Source organism: Ornithorhynchus anatinus, chromosome 7, assembly GCF_004115215.2.
Source record: "Ornithorhynchus anatinus isolate Pmale09 chromosome 7, mOrnAna1.pri.v4, whole genome shotgun sequence".
Lineage (NCBI taxonomy): Eukaryota > Metazoa > Chordata > Mammalia > Monotremata > Ornithorhynchidae > Ornithorhynchus > Ornithorhynchus anatinus.
The window spans coordinates 20,958,065-20,977,190 of NC_041734.1; the positions used below are offsets into that span (position 1 = coordinate 20,958,065).

A 19,126-nucleotide genomic window follows, 5' to 3' on the forward strand; every position below is an offset into this window, starting at 1 on the left:
CCTGGGTGCACAGCACTGTACTGAGCACATGGGGAGTACAGTACATAGTCATCTTCCCTGCCCACAACGAACTTACAGTCTGGGGCGGGGAGTGGGAGGAGAGAGGCATCAATACAAATAAATAAAATAATAGTTATTTTCCAACTAATTTCCATTTCCCCAGTCACGGAAAACCGTCAGCCAACCCTAGGCCCCTTGCGGATGTCAGGTTTATGACTTCGCTTTGGCCAGTTTCATCGTTAGCATCGGTGCTTGTGTTTTCCCTCTTGTTCTCCTCGAATGAATTCTGTCTTAGAGTACCGGTCTTTCCCAGGAGATTGTAAATTCCCGGAAGGCAAGACCTCAGTCCTTCAGGCTTTTAGTCTCAGGTGTGAAGTGGAGAGGCTCAGTGCTCTGCAAAAAGGTGGCCGGGTGAAACACTTTGGGAAACAGCTGTGTGCAGGCAGGTACGCGAGCAGACAGGGCTCACATCTACTTAGATAATAATAATGTTGGTATTTGTTCTCTCTCTCCATATGTACCTAAGATTATATATTATAACATGAGATATATCTTTAAATAACCAGAATTACAATTCTCAGAGAGCTTTAATTCAGAAAAGAAAATCGGAAAAACCTCTACAAAGCCTCTAACCAGAGAGATGAGTTTTAAGTACTCGAACCTCTCATCTTATAATCGTCATCAGCAATAGTATTTATAGATCACCTTCTGTGGGCCGTGCACTCTCCTAAGCGCTCGGGAGTGTACTGTACAAGACGGTGAGCTCGTTGTGGGCAGGAATATGTCCATTTGTTGTAATATTGAACTCTCCCAACACATTCCCTGGGCCCAACAAGCTTAATCAGGAAGCAGAACTGAGGGACTTACCCGTCTTTAGCTTCCCTCTAGGAACCAGACCGTACGGGAAGTGAGACAGCTGAGTTTATTAGAGAGCCTGCACATAGGGCTCCTGAGAAAGCAGGAAGAGCCGCTCAGGGAAGTCTACCCTGCCTCCTGTGGAGAAGGAAAAATAAAACCCTGTTGCCTTGTGGGCGTTGTAGTCTCTTTTAGGAATTTTTTTTTTGTTCTTCTTTTGCTTTTATGGTATTTGCTAAGTGCTTATTATGTGCCAGGCACTGTAATAATAATAATAATAATGTTGGTATTTGTTAAGCGCTTACTATGTGCAGAGCACTGTTCTAAGCGCCGGAATAGATACGGGGTAATCAGGTTGTCCCACGTGAGGCTCACAGTTAATCCCCATTTTCCAGATGAGGTAACTGAGGCACAGAGAAGTTAAGTGACTTGCCCACGGTCACACAGCTGACAAGTGGCAGAGCGGGCATTCGAACCCATGGCCTCTGACTCCCAAGCCCGAGCTCTTTCCACTGAGCCACGCTGCTTCGACTAAGCCCTAGAGTAGATAATAATAATAATTGTGGTGTCTGTTAAGTGTTTACTATGTGCCTGGCACTGTAGAAAGCGCCAGGGTGGATACAAGCAGATTGTGTTGGACGCAGTCTCCATCCTCATTTTACAGATGAGGGAACTGAAGCACAGAGAAGGTAAATGACTTGCCCAAGGTCACGCAGGACACAAGTGGCAGAGCTGGGGTTAGAACCCAGGTCCTTCCGACTCCCAGGCCCCTGCCCTAACCACTAGACCCACGGTGCTTCTCTTTCTCTACTTCCAATTCCTTCGGTCCCTTAGCTCTGCCTTCCAAAGAGGTCTGGGTGTTCGTTTACAAATGTAGCTGAACGCCACTTCTCCCTCCCTCCCAGGGATGTTACGAGGACAGAGTGAGCTGAGTAACAAGAAAGTGTTTTTGAAATAATAGGGGCCCGATGGGCTTATCAATTAAACCATCAAAGGGAGTGATGGAGCTCTTACTGGGTGCAGAGCACTGTACAAAGAAAGCGTTTGGGAGAGTACAGTACCACCGAGTTGGTAGACACGTTCCCTGCTAGGGGTAGCCATGCAGCGACCGTCCATTTGTGCTTCTTTTTCAGTACGTGCTGACTACCTTGAAGTTCACTTACCCCACGCTTTTCCAAGGGTATGTATATTTTCATGCTGGATTTTAACACTCCCTCGTCGGGGTCGGGGACGACGTGTTCAGCCTCTGGTGCTTATTCCCCAGGTTTCCGCTCCCCCTTGGCGCTCAGGTAGCCGTGAGGATGAGGATGGAGCGGTTTGCTTTGGTTTCTGCCGAGAGGGATTCCGAGAGGGATTCCTGATTGATTTGGCTTCGGAAGACATCACTCCGCCTGCCCACGGGTGGGGCGTGGAGGAGTTGGTTGGGGGTCACTTTGGCGACTCTTCCCGGTCTAAAGGCCCCTGGTCCGTTTCAGGTGGCAGACTTTAATCGGAGGACTCCTGCTCCATCTGTCCTGGAAGCTCGGCTGGGTGGAGATCAGCAGCGGCTCAAGGTACCGCGTTCCCCGGAGCGAGGCCGACACTCTGGCCAAGCCAACCCTTACCTTCCCCCTCTCTCTCTTTAGGGACAGGCCTCATTCACCAAAAAGCCATCAGCATTCGACCCCTTCGGGATCCGAGTCCTTATCTCAATCGATAGATCATATTTATCGAGCGCTTCCTATGTGCACAGCACTGTTTTAAGCACTTGGGAGAGTCCGATGTCACAGAATTAGCAGACGTGTTCCCTGCCCACTGTGAGTTTACGGTCTAGAAGCAGCAGCCGGGGAGAGGGTGAATGGGCTAATCTATCATGACCATGGCCAGGTGGGTGGTAGGAGGTTTATCTGTAAGACGCACTAGGTCTCACATGGAGCTGATCAATCAGTAGCATTGATTGAGCATCTACTTGTGAAGCGGCATCGCCCAGTGGATAGAACACGGGCCTGGGAGTCCGAAGGATCCGGGTTCTAATCCCAGTTTTGCCGCCGTCTGCCATGGGACCTCGGGCAAGTCGCTTCACTTCCCCGAAAGTGAGAGAGGTACCAAGAGACGGGACACGTTTGGCTCAGTAACAAAATTTTTCTAAATCTGCAGCACCGGCTTTAGTCTCATCCCCAGTCAGGGCCGGCTGACATTCCAAAGAGTACGAAGTTCAATTCCCAATTTTCACTCCGGCCCAGGTGTCGATTAGATCGCCTGTCTTTTCCTCACAGTTGCATCTATTTGGCTTCCATCTATAGAAGCCACACGCCTAGATAGTCTGGGCGGCGGGGAGGTGAGATGGAAATTTCTGGCACGCTTTGGACCCGGGACTTCATCATCCTTACCCCTTCCTGGGATCGATTAGTCTGCTCCAAGTGACCACTCATCCCTGCAGTTTGGGAGGTTGGAAAGAGGATGGTGCCAAGCAGAGGCCCTGTGTTGTTTTTCAGGTCTCACGTGCTGGCCTGGCTCCCTGCTTCTGTGCTGTTTGTCGGCATCATCTATGCGGGCTCAAGGGCGCTCTCTCGACTGGTAAGCACCACCCGGAACAGATCGGGTGCATCGGCCACCCCATCGGCCGTATTTTGGGAGCGCTTGCTCTGTGCAGCCTGTGGGAGAGTACGATAGATGCCCTCCCTGCCCTCAAGGAGCTTTTACAGTCTACTGTTACTCTCTAACGCGTCTCTTACCTATTTTGGAACAACAGCAGTCAATTACTCTAACCCAGGGTCTGCAGATGGTGTAGAAACCGGGGAGGGGCTCAGAGAAGCCGAGAGAGTGTTTCAGAGGGGTGGGAATTCCCGGGAGTACACTAGGAAGGAGCACAAGACCAGGATTGGCGCATTTATTCCCGGAACCGGTTTGAGTGTCTGTTGTCCAACTATTGGTCGTGAACACTTTAAACCAAGTAAATCCTCCGTTGTCAGGTTTGTAACCACAGGGACCGGCTGATTTGTCTGTGCATGGTCATTCTGCCCTTTTGGGGAAATGAGCCATAAAGACAGCAATAAAAATAATAATTGTGGTATTTAAGCGCTTACTTTGTGCCAAGCACTCTTCTAAGCACTGGGGTAGATAAAAGTTAATCAGGTAGGGCACAGTTCCTGTCCCACATGGGGCTCACAGGCTTAATCCCCATTTGACAGATGAGATAACAAAGGCACAGAGAAATTAAGTGACTCGCCCAAGGTCAGTCGGCAGACAGGTGGCAGAGGTGGGACTAGAATCCTGGTACTCCGACTTGCAGGCCCATGCTCTTTCCACTAGGCCAAGATAATCTTATTTTAGGATTAAGGATTATCTTAGAACAGTGCTTGGTACATAGTAAGCGCTTAACAAATACCATCATTATTATTATTATTACAGTGCCTGGCACAGAGTAAGCGCTTAACAGATACCACAATTATTATTAGTATTATTCATTCATTCAGTTGTATCTATTGAGCACTTACTGTGTGCAAAGCACTGTTCTAAGATCTTGGGGGAGTACAATAGAACGATAAGGCATCCCTCCTTTCAGTGACCGGGGCCGGGCCCTCCCGGAAGCCCGGGGCCCGGGGGGGGGTCCTGGTTCAAGGTGTTCTTTTTCTCCGGCCACAGAGGTAGAAGGGAGACTTTGCGGTACCGGCTTGGCCGGAGGGCGGGGGGCAGAGCTGCAGCTGGGGGGTTCTGCGTGGGAGAAGCCAGCGGAGCACGGGTGGCCGATGTTGGCTTTGAGCCGCCATGTCGTTTCTCCGGCAGCCCGTTCCCGTGTTCCTCACCCTGCACAGTGCAGCCGACGGGCTCGTCTGCGCCTTCCGGAGGATCGTGCTGAGGGAGGTGAGTGAGCGGGACGCCTCCCCACCCCTGGCTCCTCCGGTGAGGCTCGCGGGGGCGGGATGGAGAGGAGCACCTTGGATCAACCGGTGGTGTTTATCGAGCGCTTGCGAGAGTACAGTACAACCTAGTAAGTGCTGAATATGCACCATGGTCATTATTATCCTTGAGCTATTGGCAAAGTATCACATAATGGAGTTGTTCGACACGATCCCTGCCCATAAAGGGTCTACAGCCAATCAGTGGTATTTACTGAGCACTTAATATGCTCAGAGCACTGTACTAAGGACTTGGGAGAGTACAACGTAGCAGAGTTGATAGACAAGTCTACAGGTGATGACTCCTAATTCTGTTTTGTTTTATCTCCTCTTCAGCGTACATCTCTTCCAAAGATCTCTAGGTAAGGACACGTTACCTTGGGATTTGGCTTTGATTCCTGCCGTTTACATTCTCCCCGTTGTCGTCTGCGTGGCCTAATCCGCGTCCCGTACTTAGAGCTGAGGCAGCATGCCTTCACGCTGGGAGCGTGGGATGATCGGGGGAGAACAGCACAGGTGTTTTGGGACCTGTGCAAATAATAATGATAATAGTAATTGCATTAAGCACTTACTATGTGTCAAGCACTGTTCTAAGCACTGGGGTGGATACAAGATAATCAAGATGGTCACAATCCCTGTCCCACATGGGGCTCACAGTCTTAATCCTCATTTTTCAGATGAGGTAACCCAGGCACAGAGAAATTAAGTGACTTGCCCAAGGTCACACAGCAGAAGTGGCAGATCTGGGTTTAGAACCCACATCCTCTGACTCCCAGGACCGTGTTCTTTCCACTAGGCTTCACTTCTTCTCAGTAGGCCAAACTGCTTCTAATCTGGAGGCAGCAGAAATCAAAGGGCCTCTGGCTCTTCTCTGGGCCCCAGAGAAGGATCTGGGGCGGAGAGGGATGTGGAGGAGCCAGTATGGGAAGCGGCGTGGCTTAGTGGAAAGAGCACGGGCTTGGGAGTCAAAGGATGTGGATTCTAATCCCGGCTCCACCACTTGCCTGCTGTGTGATCTTGGTCAAGCCGCTTAACTTCTCTGTGACTCAGTTACCTCATCTGTAAAATGGGGATTAAAACCGTGAGCCCCACGTGGGACAACCTTGCATCTACCCCAGCGCTTAGAACAGTGCTTGGCACATAGTAAGCACTTAACAGATACCGTAATTATTGTTATTACGTCTGTCTCCTTCCTCACAGCGCACTCTTCGTCCTGGCCGCAGCAGCCTGCCTTCCTCATCACGATGCTCAGGTAATAATAATTATAATAATAATTGTGGTTTGTGTTCAGTGCTTACCCTGTGCTCGGCACTGTTCTAAGTGCTGGGGTGGATACAAGCGAATTGGGTTGGACACAGTCCCTATACCACATGGAGCTCACAGTCTTAATCCCCACTGTACAGATGAGGGAACTGAGGCCCAGGGAAGCAAGGACTTGCCCAAGGTCACACAGCAGACAGATGGCGGAGCCAGGTTTAGAACCTAGATGCTTCTGAATCCCAGGGCTGTGCTCTTTCCACTGGGTCACGCTGCTTCTCCAAGCATACGTTCAGCCCAGCCGACCCTCAGCCAGCGGAAACATACTAATGTCTGTCCTCCACTCTAGACTGTAAGCTCGCTGTGGCGGGGAATGTGTCTCTTCATTGTTTAATGTTTAATGTTGGTATTTGTTAAGCGCTTACTATGTGCCGAGCACTGTTCTAAGCGCTGGGGTAGACACAGGGGAATCAGGTTGTCCCACGTGGGGCTCACAGTCTTCATCCCCATTTTACAGATGAGGTAACTGAGGCACCGAGAAGTGAAGTGACTTGCCCAAAGTCACACAGCTGACAAGTGGCCGATCTGGGATTCGAACCCATGACCTCTGACTCCAAAGCCCGGGCTCTTTCCACTGAGCCACGTGTTCTATTGTACTCTCCCTAGTGCTTAGTTCAGTGCTTTGCACATAGTCAGAGCTCAATAAATACGACTGAATGAGTGGCCCTGGCTGCCTTCTGGGTCAAGATGGCTCAACGGGCCCAGAGCCTGCCCTCTGCGCCTCATATCGTGGTCAGAGGAAGGTGGGTCTGACCGCGAGGAGTCGGATACTCATTTTCTCTCTCAATCCTCCTTTACCCGCGGCCTGGCTTCTTCCGGCCCCCACCTCGTATCCTTCGCCAGCCCTCAGCCTGCGGCCAGAGGTGTGTGTGGCCGACAGACCCCGGCTCCGTACAGGAGGTCTGTACCTGGCGGAGCCCCGGGGGGGGTGAGGCGGGGAGGGGCGGAGGGGAAGTCTGATTGAGCCCGGCCCTGAGGATCCCTCCCCGCCTCCTTTCCCACCGCCGGCCCTATGTGGAGAGCAGAGGTAAGGCCGCTGGAAGTAGGCCTGGGAGTTGGCTGGTGCTCTGTGCTGGAGCCCGAGAGGAGCCCCCGAGGCTACCAGCCACTCACCCTCCACCCTGCTTTGCTCTGCACGCCCCCCAAACCCTATCCAGGGGAGCCTGTTTAGTGGGCCTTCCCCCAATCTCTCCCTGACACCCCATCCTCTTTCTCCTTCTCACCCAGTAGCTCAGAGCTCTTTATAGTCTCATCCATCCACTGGGAAAAGAGCGAGGCAGCCAAGCCCAGTCCAGCCCTCCAGGGGGGCAGGCACTACTGGACTCTTGGCTTTAGACCTCTAGGCTGTAAGCTCTTTGTGGGTAGGGGATGTGTCTGTTATATTGTTGTATTGTACTCTCCCAGGCGCGTAGTACACCGCCCTGCACACGGTAAGCGCTCAGTAAATGCGATTGATTGATTTAGATCTGGGTCTTCGGGTCTGTCTGGTTTCGCTCCTGGTTTTATCGGTAGGGTCAAGGGAGTTTGGGGGGCTGGGTGGACTGACAGGACCTGAAGGGATTATTAGAGAGATGTTAGGCACGTCAAGGAGAAAGAGCTTCGGAAGACTTAAGGAAGGGCAAGTAGGTTAATGGATGGTTGATTGTGAGTCTCGTGTCGGGGAAGGGACTGTGATTAGCTCATATCTGTCCCGGTGCTTAGCGCAAAGTAAGCACATAGTCACTGGTATTTATTGAGCACTTACTGTGTGTGCAGAGTATGGGACTGAGTAGACCGGAGTCAGTAGACCCATTCCCCGTCCACGATGTATGTCCATATCTATAATTTATTTATATTAATGTCTGTCTCCCCCTTTTAGACTGTAAGCTCACTGTGGGCGGGAAATGTGTCTGTTATATTGTACTCTCCCAAGCATTTAGTACAGTGCCCTGCACACAGTAAGCGCTCAATAAATATGATCGGCTGACACGGTAATGGATCATGGATTATAAGAGGGTAAAGTTGGTTGGGTCGGCCGTCCATGAAGATGGTTATCCAGGAGGGCAAAGGGCATGAGTTTCCTCCAAGAGTCCCGGTGCTGCTGCCCGAACCCTGAGTCATGGGCTAAATGGATTGAGTGATTGACCCAAGACACAATCCCAGCTCCTGGAACCTCTCTGTTGTGCCTTCAATCATTTCTGTTTCTATCTTCTCTTGCAGTTTGATCAGGAAGGATATTTTTGGGCCCTAAGTCATCTACTATGTGTAGGTAAGCTTAAAAAAAAAAAAGGAACCTCTGAGGAGATTATTTTGGTTTTATTCTGGATACAAGCAGGTGGACGTCTCGGTCTCGGAATGGGGAAGAGAGGACCCAGCTCATCCCCGGTGGTATTTATTGAAGGCTTATTGGGTGGAGAATATTGAACTGAGCGTTTGGGAGAATACAGTACAATCTCAAAAGAGATAGCTCTTTCTCCTACTTCGTCGTAGAGCAGCATAGAAAAGATTCCCATCCTGAAGACGGTGGAAGCAGGAGAGCAGCATTCATGGTGTGACCGTGAAGTTAATGGGCTTAAGGTCTTCTATTGAAAACTAACTCGTAAATCAGGATTTAGATCTGACTCTCGAGCCATTTAATAAAGTGCTGGCAGGCTGGCCTGAAAATGTCGGAACCTGGGCCTGAAGTTTAGATCAAGGATGTTTTCTTTCAGCTGGAGCCCCGGGAATGTAAAAGTGGGATGATAAATCAAGGTTCTGTGTTTCCTCTGCGTGTTGCGCATACTTCCTATTTGTATCTGGAGAAAGCGCTGAACTCTGTCTCGACGACTCATTGTTCAGAATTGAATGGCCCCGTGTTTTCCCAGGCCTAACAGAGAGGAAATGGGAGCTTACTGGCCACGGCGGACATTTGTTCGCTCTCACTTCCCTACTCGGTGCTTCCTGTGAACCAACTCCACGCCAAGGCCCAACTACCCTGGAGCTTTTGCGGCCTCCTTTCTTGGAGACGCTGGCAAGCAGGACAGATACTTATCTCTCCGGTTTGGGATAGGCAGTATCCTGGCTAGAGACAGGCGGCGCTTCCAGGACTTTGACTCCATGATTATCTGACCCAGACCTTGATTGAGTCCTTGATCCCTGCCTTTCTACGAAAATTTGCTCAACCTCTTTACTAGAACGTCTACGTGGGTACCAATTAACCCATATTGTTTCAATTTCAGGGGCTTACAAAATACTTCTCAAGGCCCAGAAATCTAACGTGTTAAGGTAACATTTTAACAGTTACTGATCTGAGGTAGTGGTGATGATCGGTTCCTCTATTTATCAGTCTAATCGATGCTATTTATTAAGTGCTTACTGTGTGCACAGCACTGTACTAAGCCACCGGGAGAGGACGAATAGAGTTAATAGACCTAATAACAATAACGATGGTATTTAAGCGCTTACTATGTGCCAAGCGCTACCTGCCCTCAAGAAGAGACAAGGAAATGAACTGCAGGTACAGAGGTGCGGTGGGAATGGAGGGTGGGGTACCTAAGTGCTTAGGGGGTACGAACTCAAATGCATAGGTCATGCAGTAGGGAGGGAAAATATGATGGGGTATGAGTCAGGGAAGGCTTCCCGGAGGCGATGTGATTTAGGAAGGGCTTTGAAGATGGGGAGAGTGGTGGTCTGTGGGATGGAAAGGGGGAGGGAGCTCCAGGCAGGGGAGAGGATGTGAGCAAGGGGTCGATGGCGAGAGATGAGAGCGGTGACCGTGAGCTCGTTGGTGTTGGAGGAGTGAAGTGTGGGCTGGGTTTGTAATTATGTATCAATGTGGAGGTTTTGAATGATACCTCTTTGGGAAGGCCCGGGTTAATCCCGGGGAATAGTCAGTCGCTCTGGGAAGTATGGCTGGCCCATCGCAGCAAAAATATGGGCAAAACAATCCTCAGGACCCAGGAATTGACCATCCCTCAGTAGCATGTAGTAAGTCTCTAGGTTGCTATTGCTTTAACTGATATTTTGTAATTGTAGCAATAATTACTCAGAACAAATACTTTTGCCTTTGTATGACTGTATTTGCAAAGTGAGTTACCGCCTCATTTTTCTCTTTGCATAGTGACATCGACCAGCAGTACTTAAACTACATATTCAGGTTAATAATTCTTTTTCTTTTTATTATAGCTCACTTGTACTCTTAGTACAGTGTTTTGCACACAAAGAGTGCTCAGTAAACACCAGTGATTCTCATTACATTATATATAATGGATAAGCAGTGTGGCCTAGTCAAAAGAGCACAGGCCTGGGCGTCAGAGAACCTGGGTTCTGATTCTAGCTCTGCCACTTGCTTTTTATGTGACCCCGACCAAGTCGCTTAACTTCTGTGGCTCAGTTTCCTCATCTGTAAAATGGGGATTCAGTACCTCCTCTTGCTCCTATTTAGACTGTGTGGCGGGTGTGGGACAGGGACTTCGTCCAACCTGATGATCTTGAATTGATCGAATATTGACTGGATGGGGCCTGCTTCATTCAGCTTCTTGGCTGCCAACGCTTAGCCATCCTAAGCCCAAAGTCTCCTCTCAAAAAAATCTCTCCGACCAAAGAGACAGAAGAGGAAATTAGGATGTGGACCTTGTCCTGATGGTATTTATTAATCAGTCGATCAACCAATCATTAGTATTGAGTGCTACAGAGCACTGTCTTAAGCGCTTGGGAAAGTGCAGTACAGTAGAGTTGGTACAGGGGAGTTAGACCATTTCTACTGTATTCTGCCAACTCTAGTCTAAGGGCCTAATATGGGCAAAGCTTACCCGCAGGGGTCTTCCCTCAGGGGCTCTGAGCAAGGCCTCACATGAGTTGGAAGTTGAGGAGGAATTGGAGGAAGGGGAGCCGCTGCTCAATAGTAATAATAATGTCAATTGTGCTGTTGAGTGCTTATTACGTGCCAGGCACTGTAGTGAACACTGGGATGGATACAAGCAAATCGGCTTGGGTACAGTCCCTGTCTCCTGTGGGGCTCACAGTCTCAACCCCCCATTTTACAGATGAGAGAACTGAGGCACAGAGAAATGACTTTCCTGAGGTCACACAGCAGACCCGTGAGAGAGGGCAAGTGGATGGGGGCAGCAGGGGCCTTCAGCCAAGACCCAGTGAGAATTGTGGGGTGCGGGAGGTGCCCGATGCCCGCCACTGTCCAGACAAATGCTATGCTTTCGGGCAGAGGTTCAACTCTGAATTGGGAATGAGAGAAGGGGAAAAGTTTCTAGACTGTCATTGCCCAGGGGAACTATCGCGGAATTACTGACCAAGATGGGTAACTTACCTTGTTGTCTCTTTCAGTGCGGTGCTACTGACCTTTGCATCTTACCCAACAGGTAACTGTGCCTGCCAAGTAATAACGTTGGTATTTGTTATGCGCTTAGTATGTGCCGAGCACTGTTCTAAGCGCTGGGGTAGACACAAGGGAATCAGGTTGTCCCACGTGGGGCTCACAGTCTTAATCCCCATTTTACAGATGAGGCAACTGAGGCACAGAGAAGTTAAGTGACTTGCCCACAGTCACACAGCTGACAAGTGGCGGAGCCGGGATTTGAACTCATGACCTCTGACTCCAAAGCCCGTGCTCTTTCCACTGAGCTACGCTGCTTCTCTCTTCCGGTATATTGGGGAGATCCGGGCAGGGAGTCCTCATGAAAAACGTGATCTAATAATAATAACTGTGGTATCTTTTAAGCGCTTACTAGGTGCCAAGCACTGTGCTAAGCATCGGGGTAGATACACTGTAACCAGTCCCAGTCGGGGCTCACAGTCTAAGGGGAAATAATCATAATTAATTATGGTATTTGTTAATGGTATTATGGTATTTGTACTATGTGCCAGGCACTGGGGTGGATATAAACAAATCGGGTTGGACACAGTCCCTGTCCCACGTGGGGCTCACAGTCTCAATCCCCATTTTACAGATGAGGGAACTGAGCCGCAGAGAAGCGAAGTGACTCGCCCGAGGTCACGCAGCAAAATGGTGGAGTCGGAGTTGGAACCAATAACCTTCTGACTCCCAGGCCCATGCCATAAGAGAATGAGTATTGAATCCCAATTTGCAGAGGAGGAAGCTGAAGTTCAGACACATTCAGGGACTTGTCCAAGGTCACACAGCAGGCCAGTGGCAAAACCCGGATTAGAGTTCAGGTCTGATTCTCAGTCCTGCTTTCTTGCCACTAGGCCGCCCTGCTTCCAATGCCTCCTGGCTTTCATGAAGGGAAGGGAGGATTTAGGGAGGGGATAGTGCCAGTGAGGAGCCTGCTCTTGCAGAGATCTGAATTTAGGTCTGAGACCCAATCCTTCCAGATTAGGCTGAAGAAGGCAGAGTCTGTCCTTATGGGATCTCAGGTCCTGAAGTTGCTTTTTTGGTTTGGCAGCTCATGGACTACCTGCTACCCCAGAGAAAGGGGGCACAGTAAGGTGGACCTGGACTGAGGCATGACTGGAGATAGAAGCCAGGGTCAGAACCTCCTTGGGTTGTCCGCTTAGTGCTTTGCACATAGTAAGCGCTCCATAAATATTGAATGAATGAAAGAAGGGTCACACAACCTCCGAGTCCTGACTCCAGCCGCTTCCCCAGGGGACCTTCCAAGCCACTTGGGTAACCCGGGCAGCGGGTCGGGTGGACGGATGGCTCGTCCTCAGGGGGCTCTGGGCCTGGAAGTGAAAGAAACCTTTTGCCCGGCCCTGGAGCCCGGTCAGAACAAGGAGGTTGACTGATTGACCGGCATCTCGACTCCAACTCCAGTGCCTTTTCATCCCCAAGGGCCAAAGGACCCACCCCGCCCCAAAAGTTCTGAAGACACAGCTTATGTCTGCAGCTGGCCTCATTGATTTGGATCTGTTCCAGTGCTTAGGGCAGTGCTCGGCACATAGTAAGCGCTTAACAGATGCTAGTTATTAATCTGCTCCTGTGGGGTTGGACTCATCCAAGTTCTGGCCACAGTAAAAGCTTCTGTGGCTTTGAGACATGGACTTGCCCCAGGTGCCATATCTGACTCCCAGAGTATTTCCAGCGGAGCCAACTAAGGGAAATGGTCAACAGCACAGTGTAACAATACTAATAATTGTGGTATTTGTTAAGTGCTGACTATGTGCCAGGCACTGTTCTAAGCACTGGGTAACGTGACACCAAATCACAACTAGCAAACCTCTGGAGTGAAGTGAGTCTCTTAGTACACTAGTGCTGGGCTCAACAGGGTTTAGCCCACATGGGGCTTGTCTGGGAGAAGGGATGATCACAGTATACCCACACAGCTGTCAAGTGGTGAGCTCGTTGTGGGTGGGGGAATGTGTCTGATGCTATACTGTACTCTTCCGAGTACTTAGTACAGTGCTTTGCAAACAGAAAGCACTCAGTAAATACGATCGAATGAAATGGAACCACCGACAAGAAGAGGGTTGTGCTATTGTACTTTCCCAAGAGCTCAATACAGTGCTCCGCACACAGTTAGCACTCAGTAAATACCAATGGTTGATTGTGCTTAGCCAGCCTCCTTTCACCCCAGGGCTGCTCCACAGATGCCAAGACAGCAATGGGGGAATTCTGCTTGTGGTGCTGCTCATGCCGCGAGGCCCCTGGGAATAATGGGGATTGGTTCCGAGGGGTCTGGATGCTGGTCACTCTGTTTCTGAAGCTCCAGATATTGCTGACTCCCACTTCCGCCCCTTTCCTCTTTCTCCTCCATCCAGCGATTGCTTGCTGGATGTGGAAACCTCTACTGGGTACCTTGGTGAAGTGTATTAAAGATTAATATCCCCAGTTTGGAGAAAATAAAAAGTTTTTTTTTAACTTTCAAAGAGGCAGGGTGGGGAGGAAGGGTGAATGACCATTTAATAATAATAATAATGGTATTTGTTAAGTACTTACTGTGTGCCAAGCACTGTTCTAAGCACGGGGGGAGATAAAAGTAATCAGGTTGTCCCACGTGGGGCTCACTGTGGCAAGAACTGTACTGAGTGCTTGGGAGAGTAAAGACAAGAGTGTGTAGAAACAATCCCTGTCCTCCAGAAGCTCCCAATCCAGTCGGGAAGGCAGACACTAAAATAGACGGTAGGGAGGGAAGCATCTGACGTCAGAGGTGGTGGGGCTGGGGTGAGTTACCTAAGTGTTTCTCCTCCTCATGGGGGTGGAAGGTTCTGGACTCGACTTTGACTGCAGCTGTTGCTGTTTCTGTCAGGTGAACTGCTCAGGGCCGTGGAGTTTCCATTCCTGTATTTCTATCGATTTCACAGCAGCTGCTGGGCCAGGTAACTTGCACTGAGAACCGTTGGGGATTCTATCCGCTAACTCTGAACTCCTTCTCTGAGGTGCAGATAAATGAAAACCATCAGCAGGTTTCAAGCAACTCAAAGAGCCCATAAGTATCCTCCATTTCTACCCCCTTCAGCCCCAGCTTGCCCCCGGGAGTCAGATTTGTGTCCTGGGGTGGGTTAAGGAAGGTTTATTTTCTCCAAAATCTTTGTTCCCAGGAAAGGGTCCATGGAAAGCGACCACCCCCCTTTCCTCGGTCAGCTGCCTGACTGCATTCATGATGCAGGGAACCTGTCCACCAACTCTTTTCTGTTGTACTCTCCCGAGTGCTTAGTACAGTGCTCTGCACCCAGTAAGCGCTCAGTAAATACCATTGATGATGCTGCTGCTTCAATTGCCCTTAGCTAGGATGGTGAAATGGTAGTCTTTTCAGCTAAGTGTCCGTGAGTTTGTTTACCTGGGACAGGATAGGCAGAGGAGAAGGTTGTAGCCGGTCCCCTTCGTGGCTAGTGATTTGGGTTTGGGGATCAGGTCATCACGTTCCTTTCATCCTTGGAGATTCACATTTTAAATAGCCCATGTGCTATAATCAATCCATCCTTGGCATTTATTGAACGCTTACTGTGTGCAGAGCACTGTAATGAGCACTTGGGAGAGAATACAATAGGACAGAATCAGCAGACATGCTCCCTGCCCATAGTTTATGAGCATGTAAGTCTAGGGGGGAGACAGACATTACTATGAATAAATAATTGATAATATATAATTTCAAGATATGATACCAAATAACATGCATCTGCCCTTAGCCCCCTTAGCTAGGCTATAGCAGAAACAACATGCAGAATTGCGTTGTTAACCCTTAATGTAATGGAAATTTTATATTAAAAGACCACTTGAACCAATTTAACAAGCAAGGATGAACAAATAAACCCCGTTTTTAATATATTCAATTTGTAATACTCATCAGTTAAATCTGTACTTTGTGTGCAGCTGTCCCCTTATTAGACGCCTTAAGATCAATGGCTGACAAAGTTTCTCAGCCTAACCTATTTTAGGGTAACTTCTTAAAAATCCATTTAAGGAGAGGAAAACTCCAGATTCAATTATCATTCCAAGTCTTCCCTTCCAATCTTTACTACCTTTACCCCAACAATATTCCTTTATACCAGCCAGATATATAATAATAATAATGTTGGTATTTGTTAAGCGCTTACTATGTGCAGAGCACTGTTCTAAGCGCTGGGGTAGACACAGGGGAATCAGGTTGTCCCACGTGGGGCTCACAGTCTTAATCCCCATTTTACAGATGAGGTAACTGAGGCACAGAGAAGTTAAGTGACTTGCCCACAGTCACACAGCTGACAAGTGGCAGAGCTGGGATTTGAACCCATGACCTCTGACTCCAAAGCCCGTGCTCTTTCCACTGAGCCACGCTGCTTCTCTCTCTCTCTCTCTATATATATACATATATATATATATATATATGTATATATATTCCAAATATATCAAGATGACTTTTTGTATTTGATTTGCTTATGTACCTTTTACCAATTTAGCAAAATTTAATGCAGTAGAATTTCAGAAATAATGATTAAACCACCACCCCTACAGTCATTCCTAGGCTGGGAGAACAATGGGAAATTCACTCCCAATTACGGCTATTGTAATTTCTAGAGGGAGGTGCCTTCTCTCAAAGGAATTCCCTTTTGATCTTCCAAACTGATAGCTCTGGCCCTGAAGGCAAATTGGTTAAGTTCCTACCCCCATGCCTTAACTGCAAATTTCTTACAAGTAACTGGGTAATTTCATGGATAGCTGAGAGAAGAGAGAAGAATTAAAAACCCCAGGCCAGTAAGATGACTCTCAATCTGCGGGGCTACCCAAATTCAGCCAGGAATTTTTCCGCAATAAAGACCATACACATTTTCACAACGCTGGCCAATTCATTCAAACATAACTCATCCTAAACACACTTACACAGCGGCACGGGGGTAAAGCCAATTCCCTCGTACCAGAGAAGATGTCAGTTTCCGCCCACTTAGTGCAAATGCCTAAATCTTTCTTCGTTCCTGCTCACCCACAGCCATTTAAATCTATCTATAAGCATCATCTCACATCTCAGTTATTTGGCTTTCCCAGAACGTCCTCCATTCGGTGCACACAAAACACGAGGGGGACACTTTCATGCCATCATTTCAACTCTCAAAGCAGAAGACTGCACGTTCCCATGCTTAATCAAAGAGGAGGGTGCACCTGATCCCACATTCACACAATGTTTTCGGTACTTTAAAACAGAATGGAGATGTTTTCTGGTTGCCTTCAAAGCTCTCCATCACCTTGCCCCCTCCCACCTCACCTCCCTTCTCTCCTTCTCCAGCACACTCCACTGCTCTGCCCCTAAACTCCTCACTTGGCCTCACTCTCGCCTGTCCCGCCATCGATCCCTGGCCCACGTCCTACCTCTGGCCTGGAATGCCCTCCCTCCTCACATCCGCCAAACTAACTCTCTTCCCCTCTTCAAATCCCTACTGAGGGCTCACCTCCTCCAGGAGGCCTTCCCAGACTGAGCCCTCCCTTTCCCTCTGCTCATCTTCCCCTCCCCATCGCCCCTACTCTCTCCCTCTGCTCTGCCCCCTTCCCCTTCCCACAACACTTGTCTATATACATACTTATTACTCTATTTTATTAATGATGTGGATATATCTATGATTCTGTTTATCTATTTCGATGGTATTGATGCCTGTCTACTTGTTTTGTCTTGTTGTCTGTCTCCCCCTTCTAGACTGTGAGCCCGTTGTTGGGTAGGGATTGTCTCTCTTGCCGAATTGTACTTTCCAAGTGCATAGTACAGTGCTCCTTGATTCTATTTATCTTGATGATGTCGTCTTGTTTTGTTCTGTTTTGCTTTGCTGTCTCCCCCGTTTAGACTGTGAGCCCGTCATTGGGAAGGGATTGTCTCTGTTGCTGAATTATACATTCCAAGCGCTTAGTAGGGTACTCTGCCCATAGTAGGCGCTCGATAAATACCATTGAATGAATGAATGCTCTGCACACAGTAAGCGCTCAATAAATACGAGTGAATGAAGATATGTACCTAAGTGCTGTGGGGTTGGGGCAAATGTCAAACGTCCGAAGGTCAGAGACCCAAGTGCATAGGTGAGGCACAAGGGAGACTGAGCTGGGGAAAAGAGAACTTAATCGGGGAAGACCTCTTGGAGAATGTAAGGCTTTGAAGGTGGAGAGAGAGGTGGCCTGGCATATGTGAATGGGGAGGGAGTTCCAGGCTAGGGCGAGGGCGTGGGAAAGGGGTTGGCGGCAAGACACACGAGATCGGGGCACAGTGAATAAACTGGCAGGAGAGGAGCGGAGTGTGCAGGCTGGGCTGTAGTAAGAGATCAGTGAGGTGAGCTGATTGCTTTAAAGCTATTGGGAAGGAGTTTCTGTTTGATGCAGAGGTAGATGGGCAACCATTAGAGGTTCTTGAGGAGTGGGGAGACGTGGGCTGAACGTTTTTGGTGAAAGTGATCCGTGCAGCAGAGTGAATTATAGACTGGAGTGGGGAGAGCCGGGAGGTCAGCGAGAAGGCAGATGCAGTAGTCGAGGCGGGATAGGATAAGTGCTAGGATCAGCATGGTAGCAGTTTGGATGGAGTGGAAAGGGCGGATTTGGTTTCTATCTTTTCACCCCCTCTTGGATGCGGCTTCCTCTCTAGAAGTCAGGAGCATGGAGCAGGGGGAACGTAATTTTAAGATGTTACTGGGAATTTGGGGCCTGAAGAATGTCTACCCGCCAACAAACCTTCTCTCTCCCTGCCTTCCCCAGTGGGTTCCTGGGATTCTTTCTGAGCCTGAGCACTGTGAAGCTGAAAAGCCAGATGGCTCCCGGACTGTGCACTGGGTGGATGGTCTTTGCCAAGGTAAGAAGGAGGAGGAGGAAGAAGACATGGAAGTAGGGGTGGATGTTGGGGAGATTCCTGGACCTGTGGTCTAAGTGTTCCCCCATGCATAAGCGGTTTGCAGCAGGCAGGGCCATATCTGGAACTTCTAGTAACTACTGGGAAATGTGATATATTAGTGATGGATTTATACTGTCCTCTCGATAGCGCTTACTTCAGTGCTCTGCACACAGTAGGAGCTCAATAAATACAATCGATCGATAGATAAGAATAAAATGGTGAAATGAGCCCGTGTTGGGCAAGGATTGCCTCTATCTGTTGCCAAATTGTACATTCCAAGCTCTTAGTACAGTGCTCTGGACACAGTAAGGGCTCAATAAATACGACTGAATGATGTAGAACGGGTCTTGTTGTTGTAAGACGTATATCGGATTCTGTGGCTATCTATTGTAGATGTTCGATCCCACAGTAAAACAATAAAATCATGCCAGTTCTAGGAACACAATAAAGCAATTTGTCGTACAGATTTTATAATTAACGTCTCACCACAATGGAGACAGGCTGCAGTAGTGGCCTGCCCTCTCCACTCTGGTGCAGAGAAAGGAAATGGATTGTTCATAATCTTTCTGGAGAACTCTCTGTTGCATTGCTTTGGATCTTACTGCCAAAATAGGAAAGTCACAGCCTTACTCTTACACCTTAAAATTTACTTAGATTTTTTAATTTTAATCTGAGGCAACCACTGTTCTCTATTGTCCTCTCCCAAGCACTTAGGGAAGGGCTCTACACACAGAAGTTCTTCAAAAAATAGAATTGATTGATACATTCAGGGACGGTGGTTTTGGTTATAAAGAATGGGTATTTTGGGGTGTTTTTTTTTTTTTAACAACCTATCTCTAATTTTTCCCTCCAAGTATCTCTGCTTGT

At 48.7% G+C, this 19,126-nt stretch overlaps 1 protein-coding gene across 2 annotated transcripts in view; it reads left to right on the forward strand.

Annotated features, from left to right (window-relative positions):
* The window catches only part of TMEM241 (transmembrane protein 241), a 28,580-nt gene that overhangs the window by 1,235 nt on the left and 8,219 nt on the right, over positions 1-19,126 (forward strand). For both annotated transcript variants that reach the window (XM_029069200.1, XM_029069201.2), the window contains exons 2-13: positions 1,989-2,035; positions 2,331-2,408; positions 3,330-3,411; positions 4,621-4,698; positions 5,070-5,095; positions 5,934-5,985; positions 8,250-8,298; positions 9,248-9,293; positions 10,129-10,164; positions 11,349-11,383; positions 14,231-14,300; positions 18,127-18,220. In XM_029069200.1, coding sequence (XP_028925033.1) covers positions 1,989-2,035; positions 2,331-2,408; positions 3,330-3,411; positions 4,621-4,698; positions 5,070-5,095; positions 5,934-5,985; positions 8,250-8,298; positions 9,248-9,293; positions 10,129-10,164; positions 11,349-11,383; positions 14,231-14,300; positions 18,127-18,220 — 693 coding nt within the window. The remainder of the gene's footprint in view (positions 1-1,988; positions 2,036-2,330; positions 2,409-3,329; positions 3,412-4,620; positions 4,699-5,069; positions 5,096-5,933; positions 5,986-8,249; positions 8,299-9,247; positions 9,294-10,128; positions 10,165-11,348; positions 11,384-14,230; positions 14,301-18,126; positions 18,221-19,126) is intronic.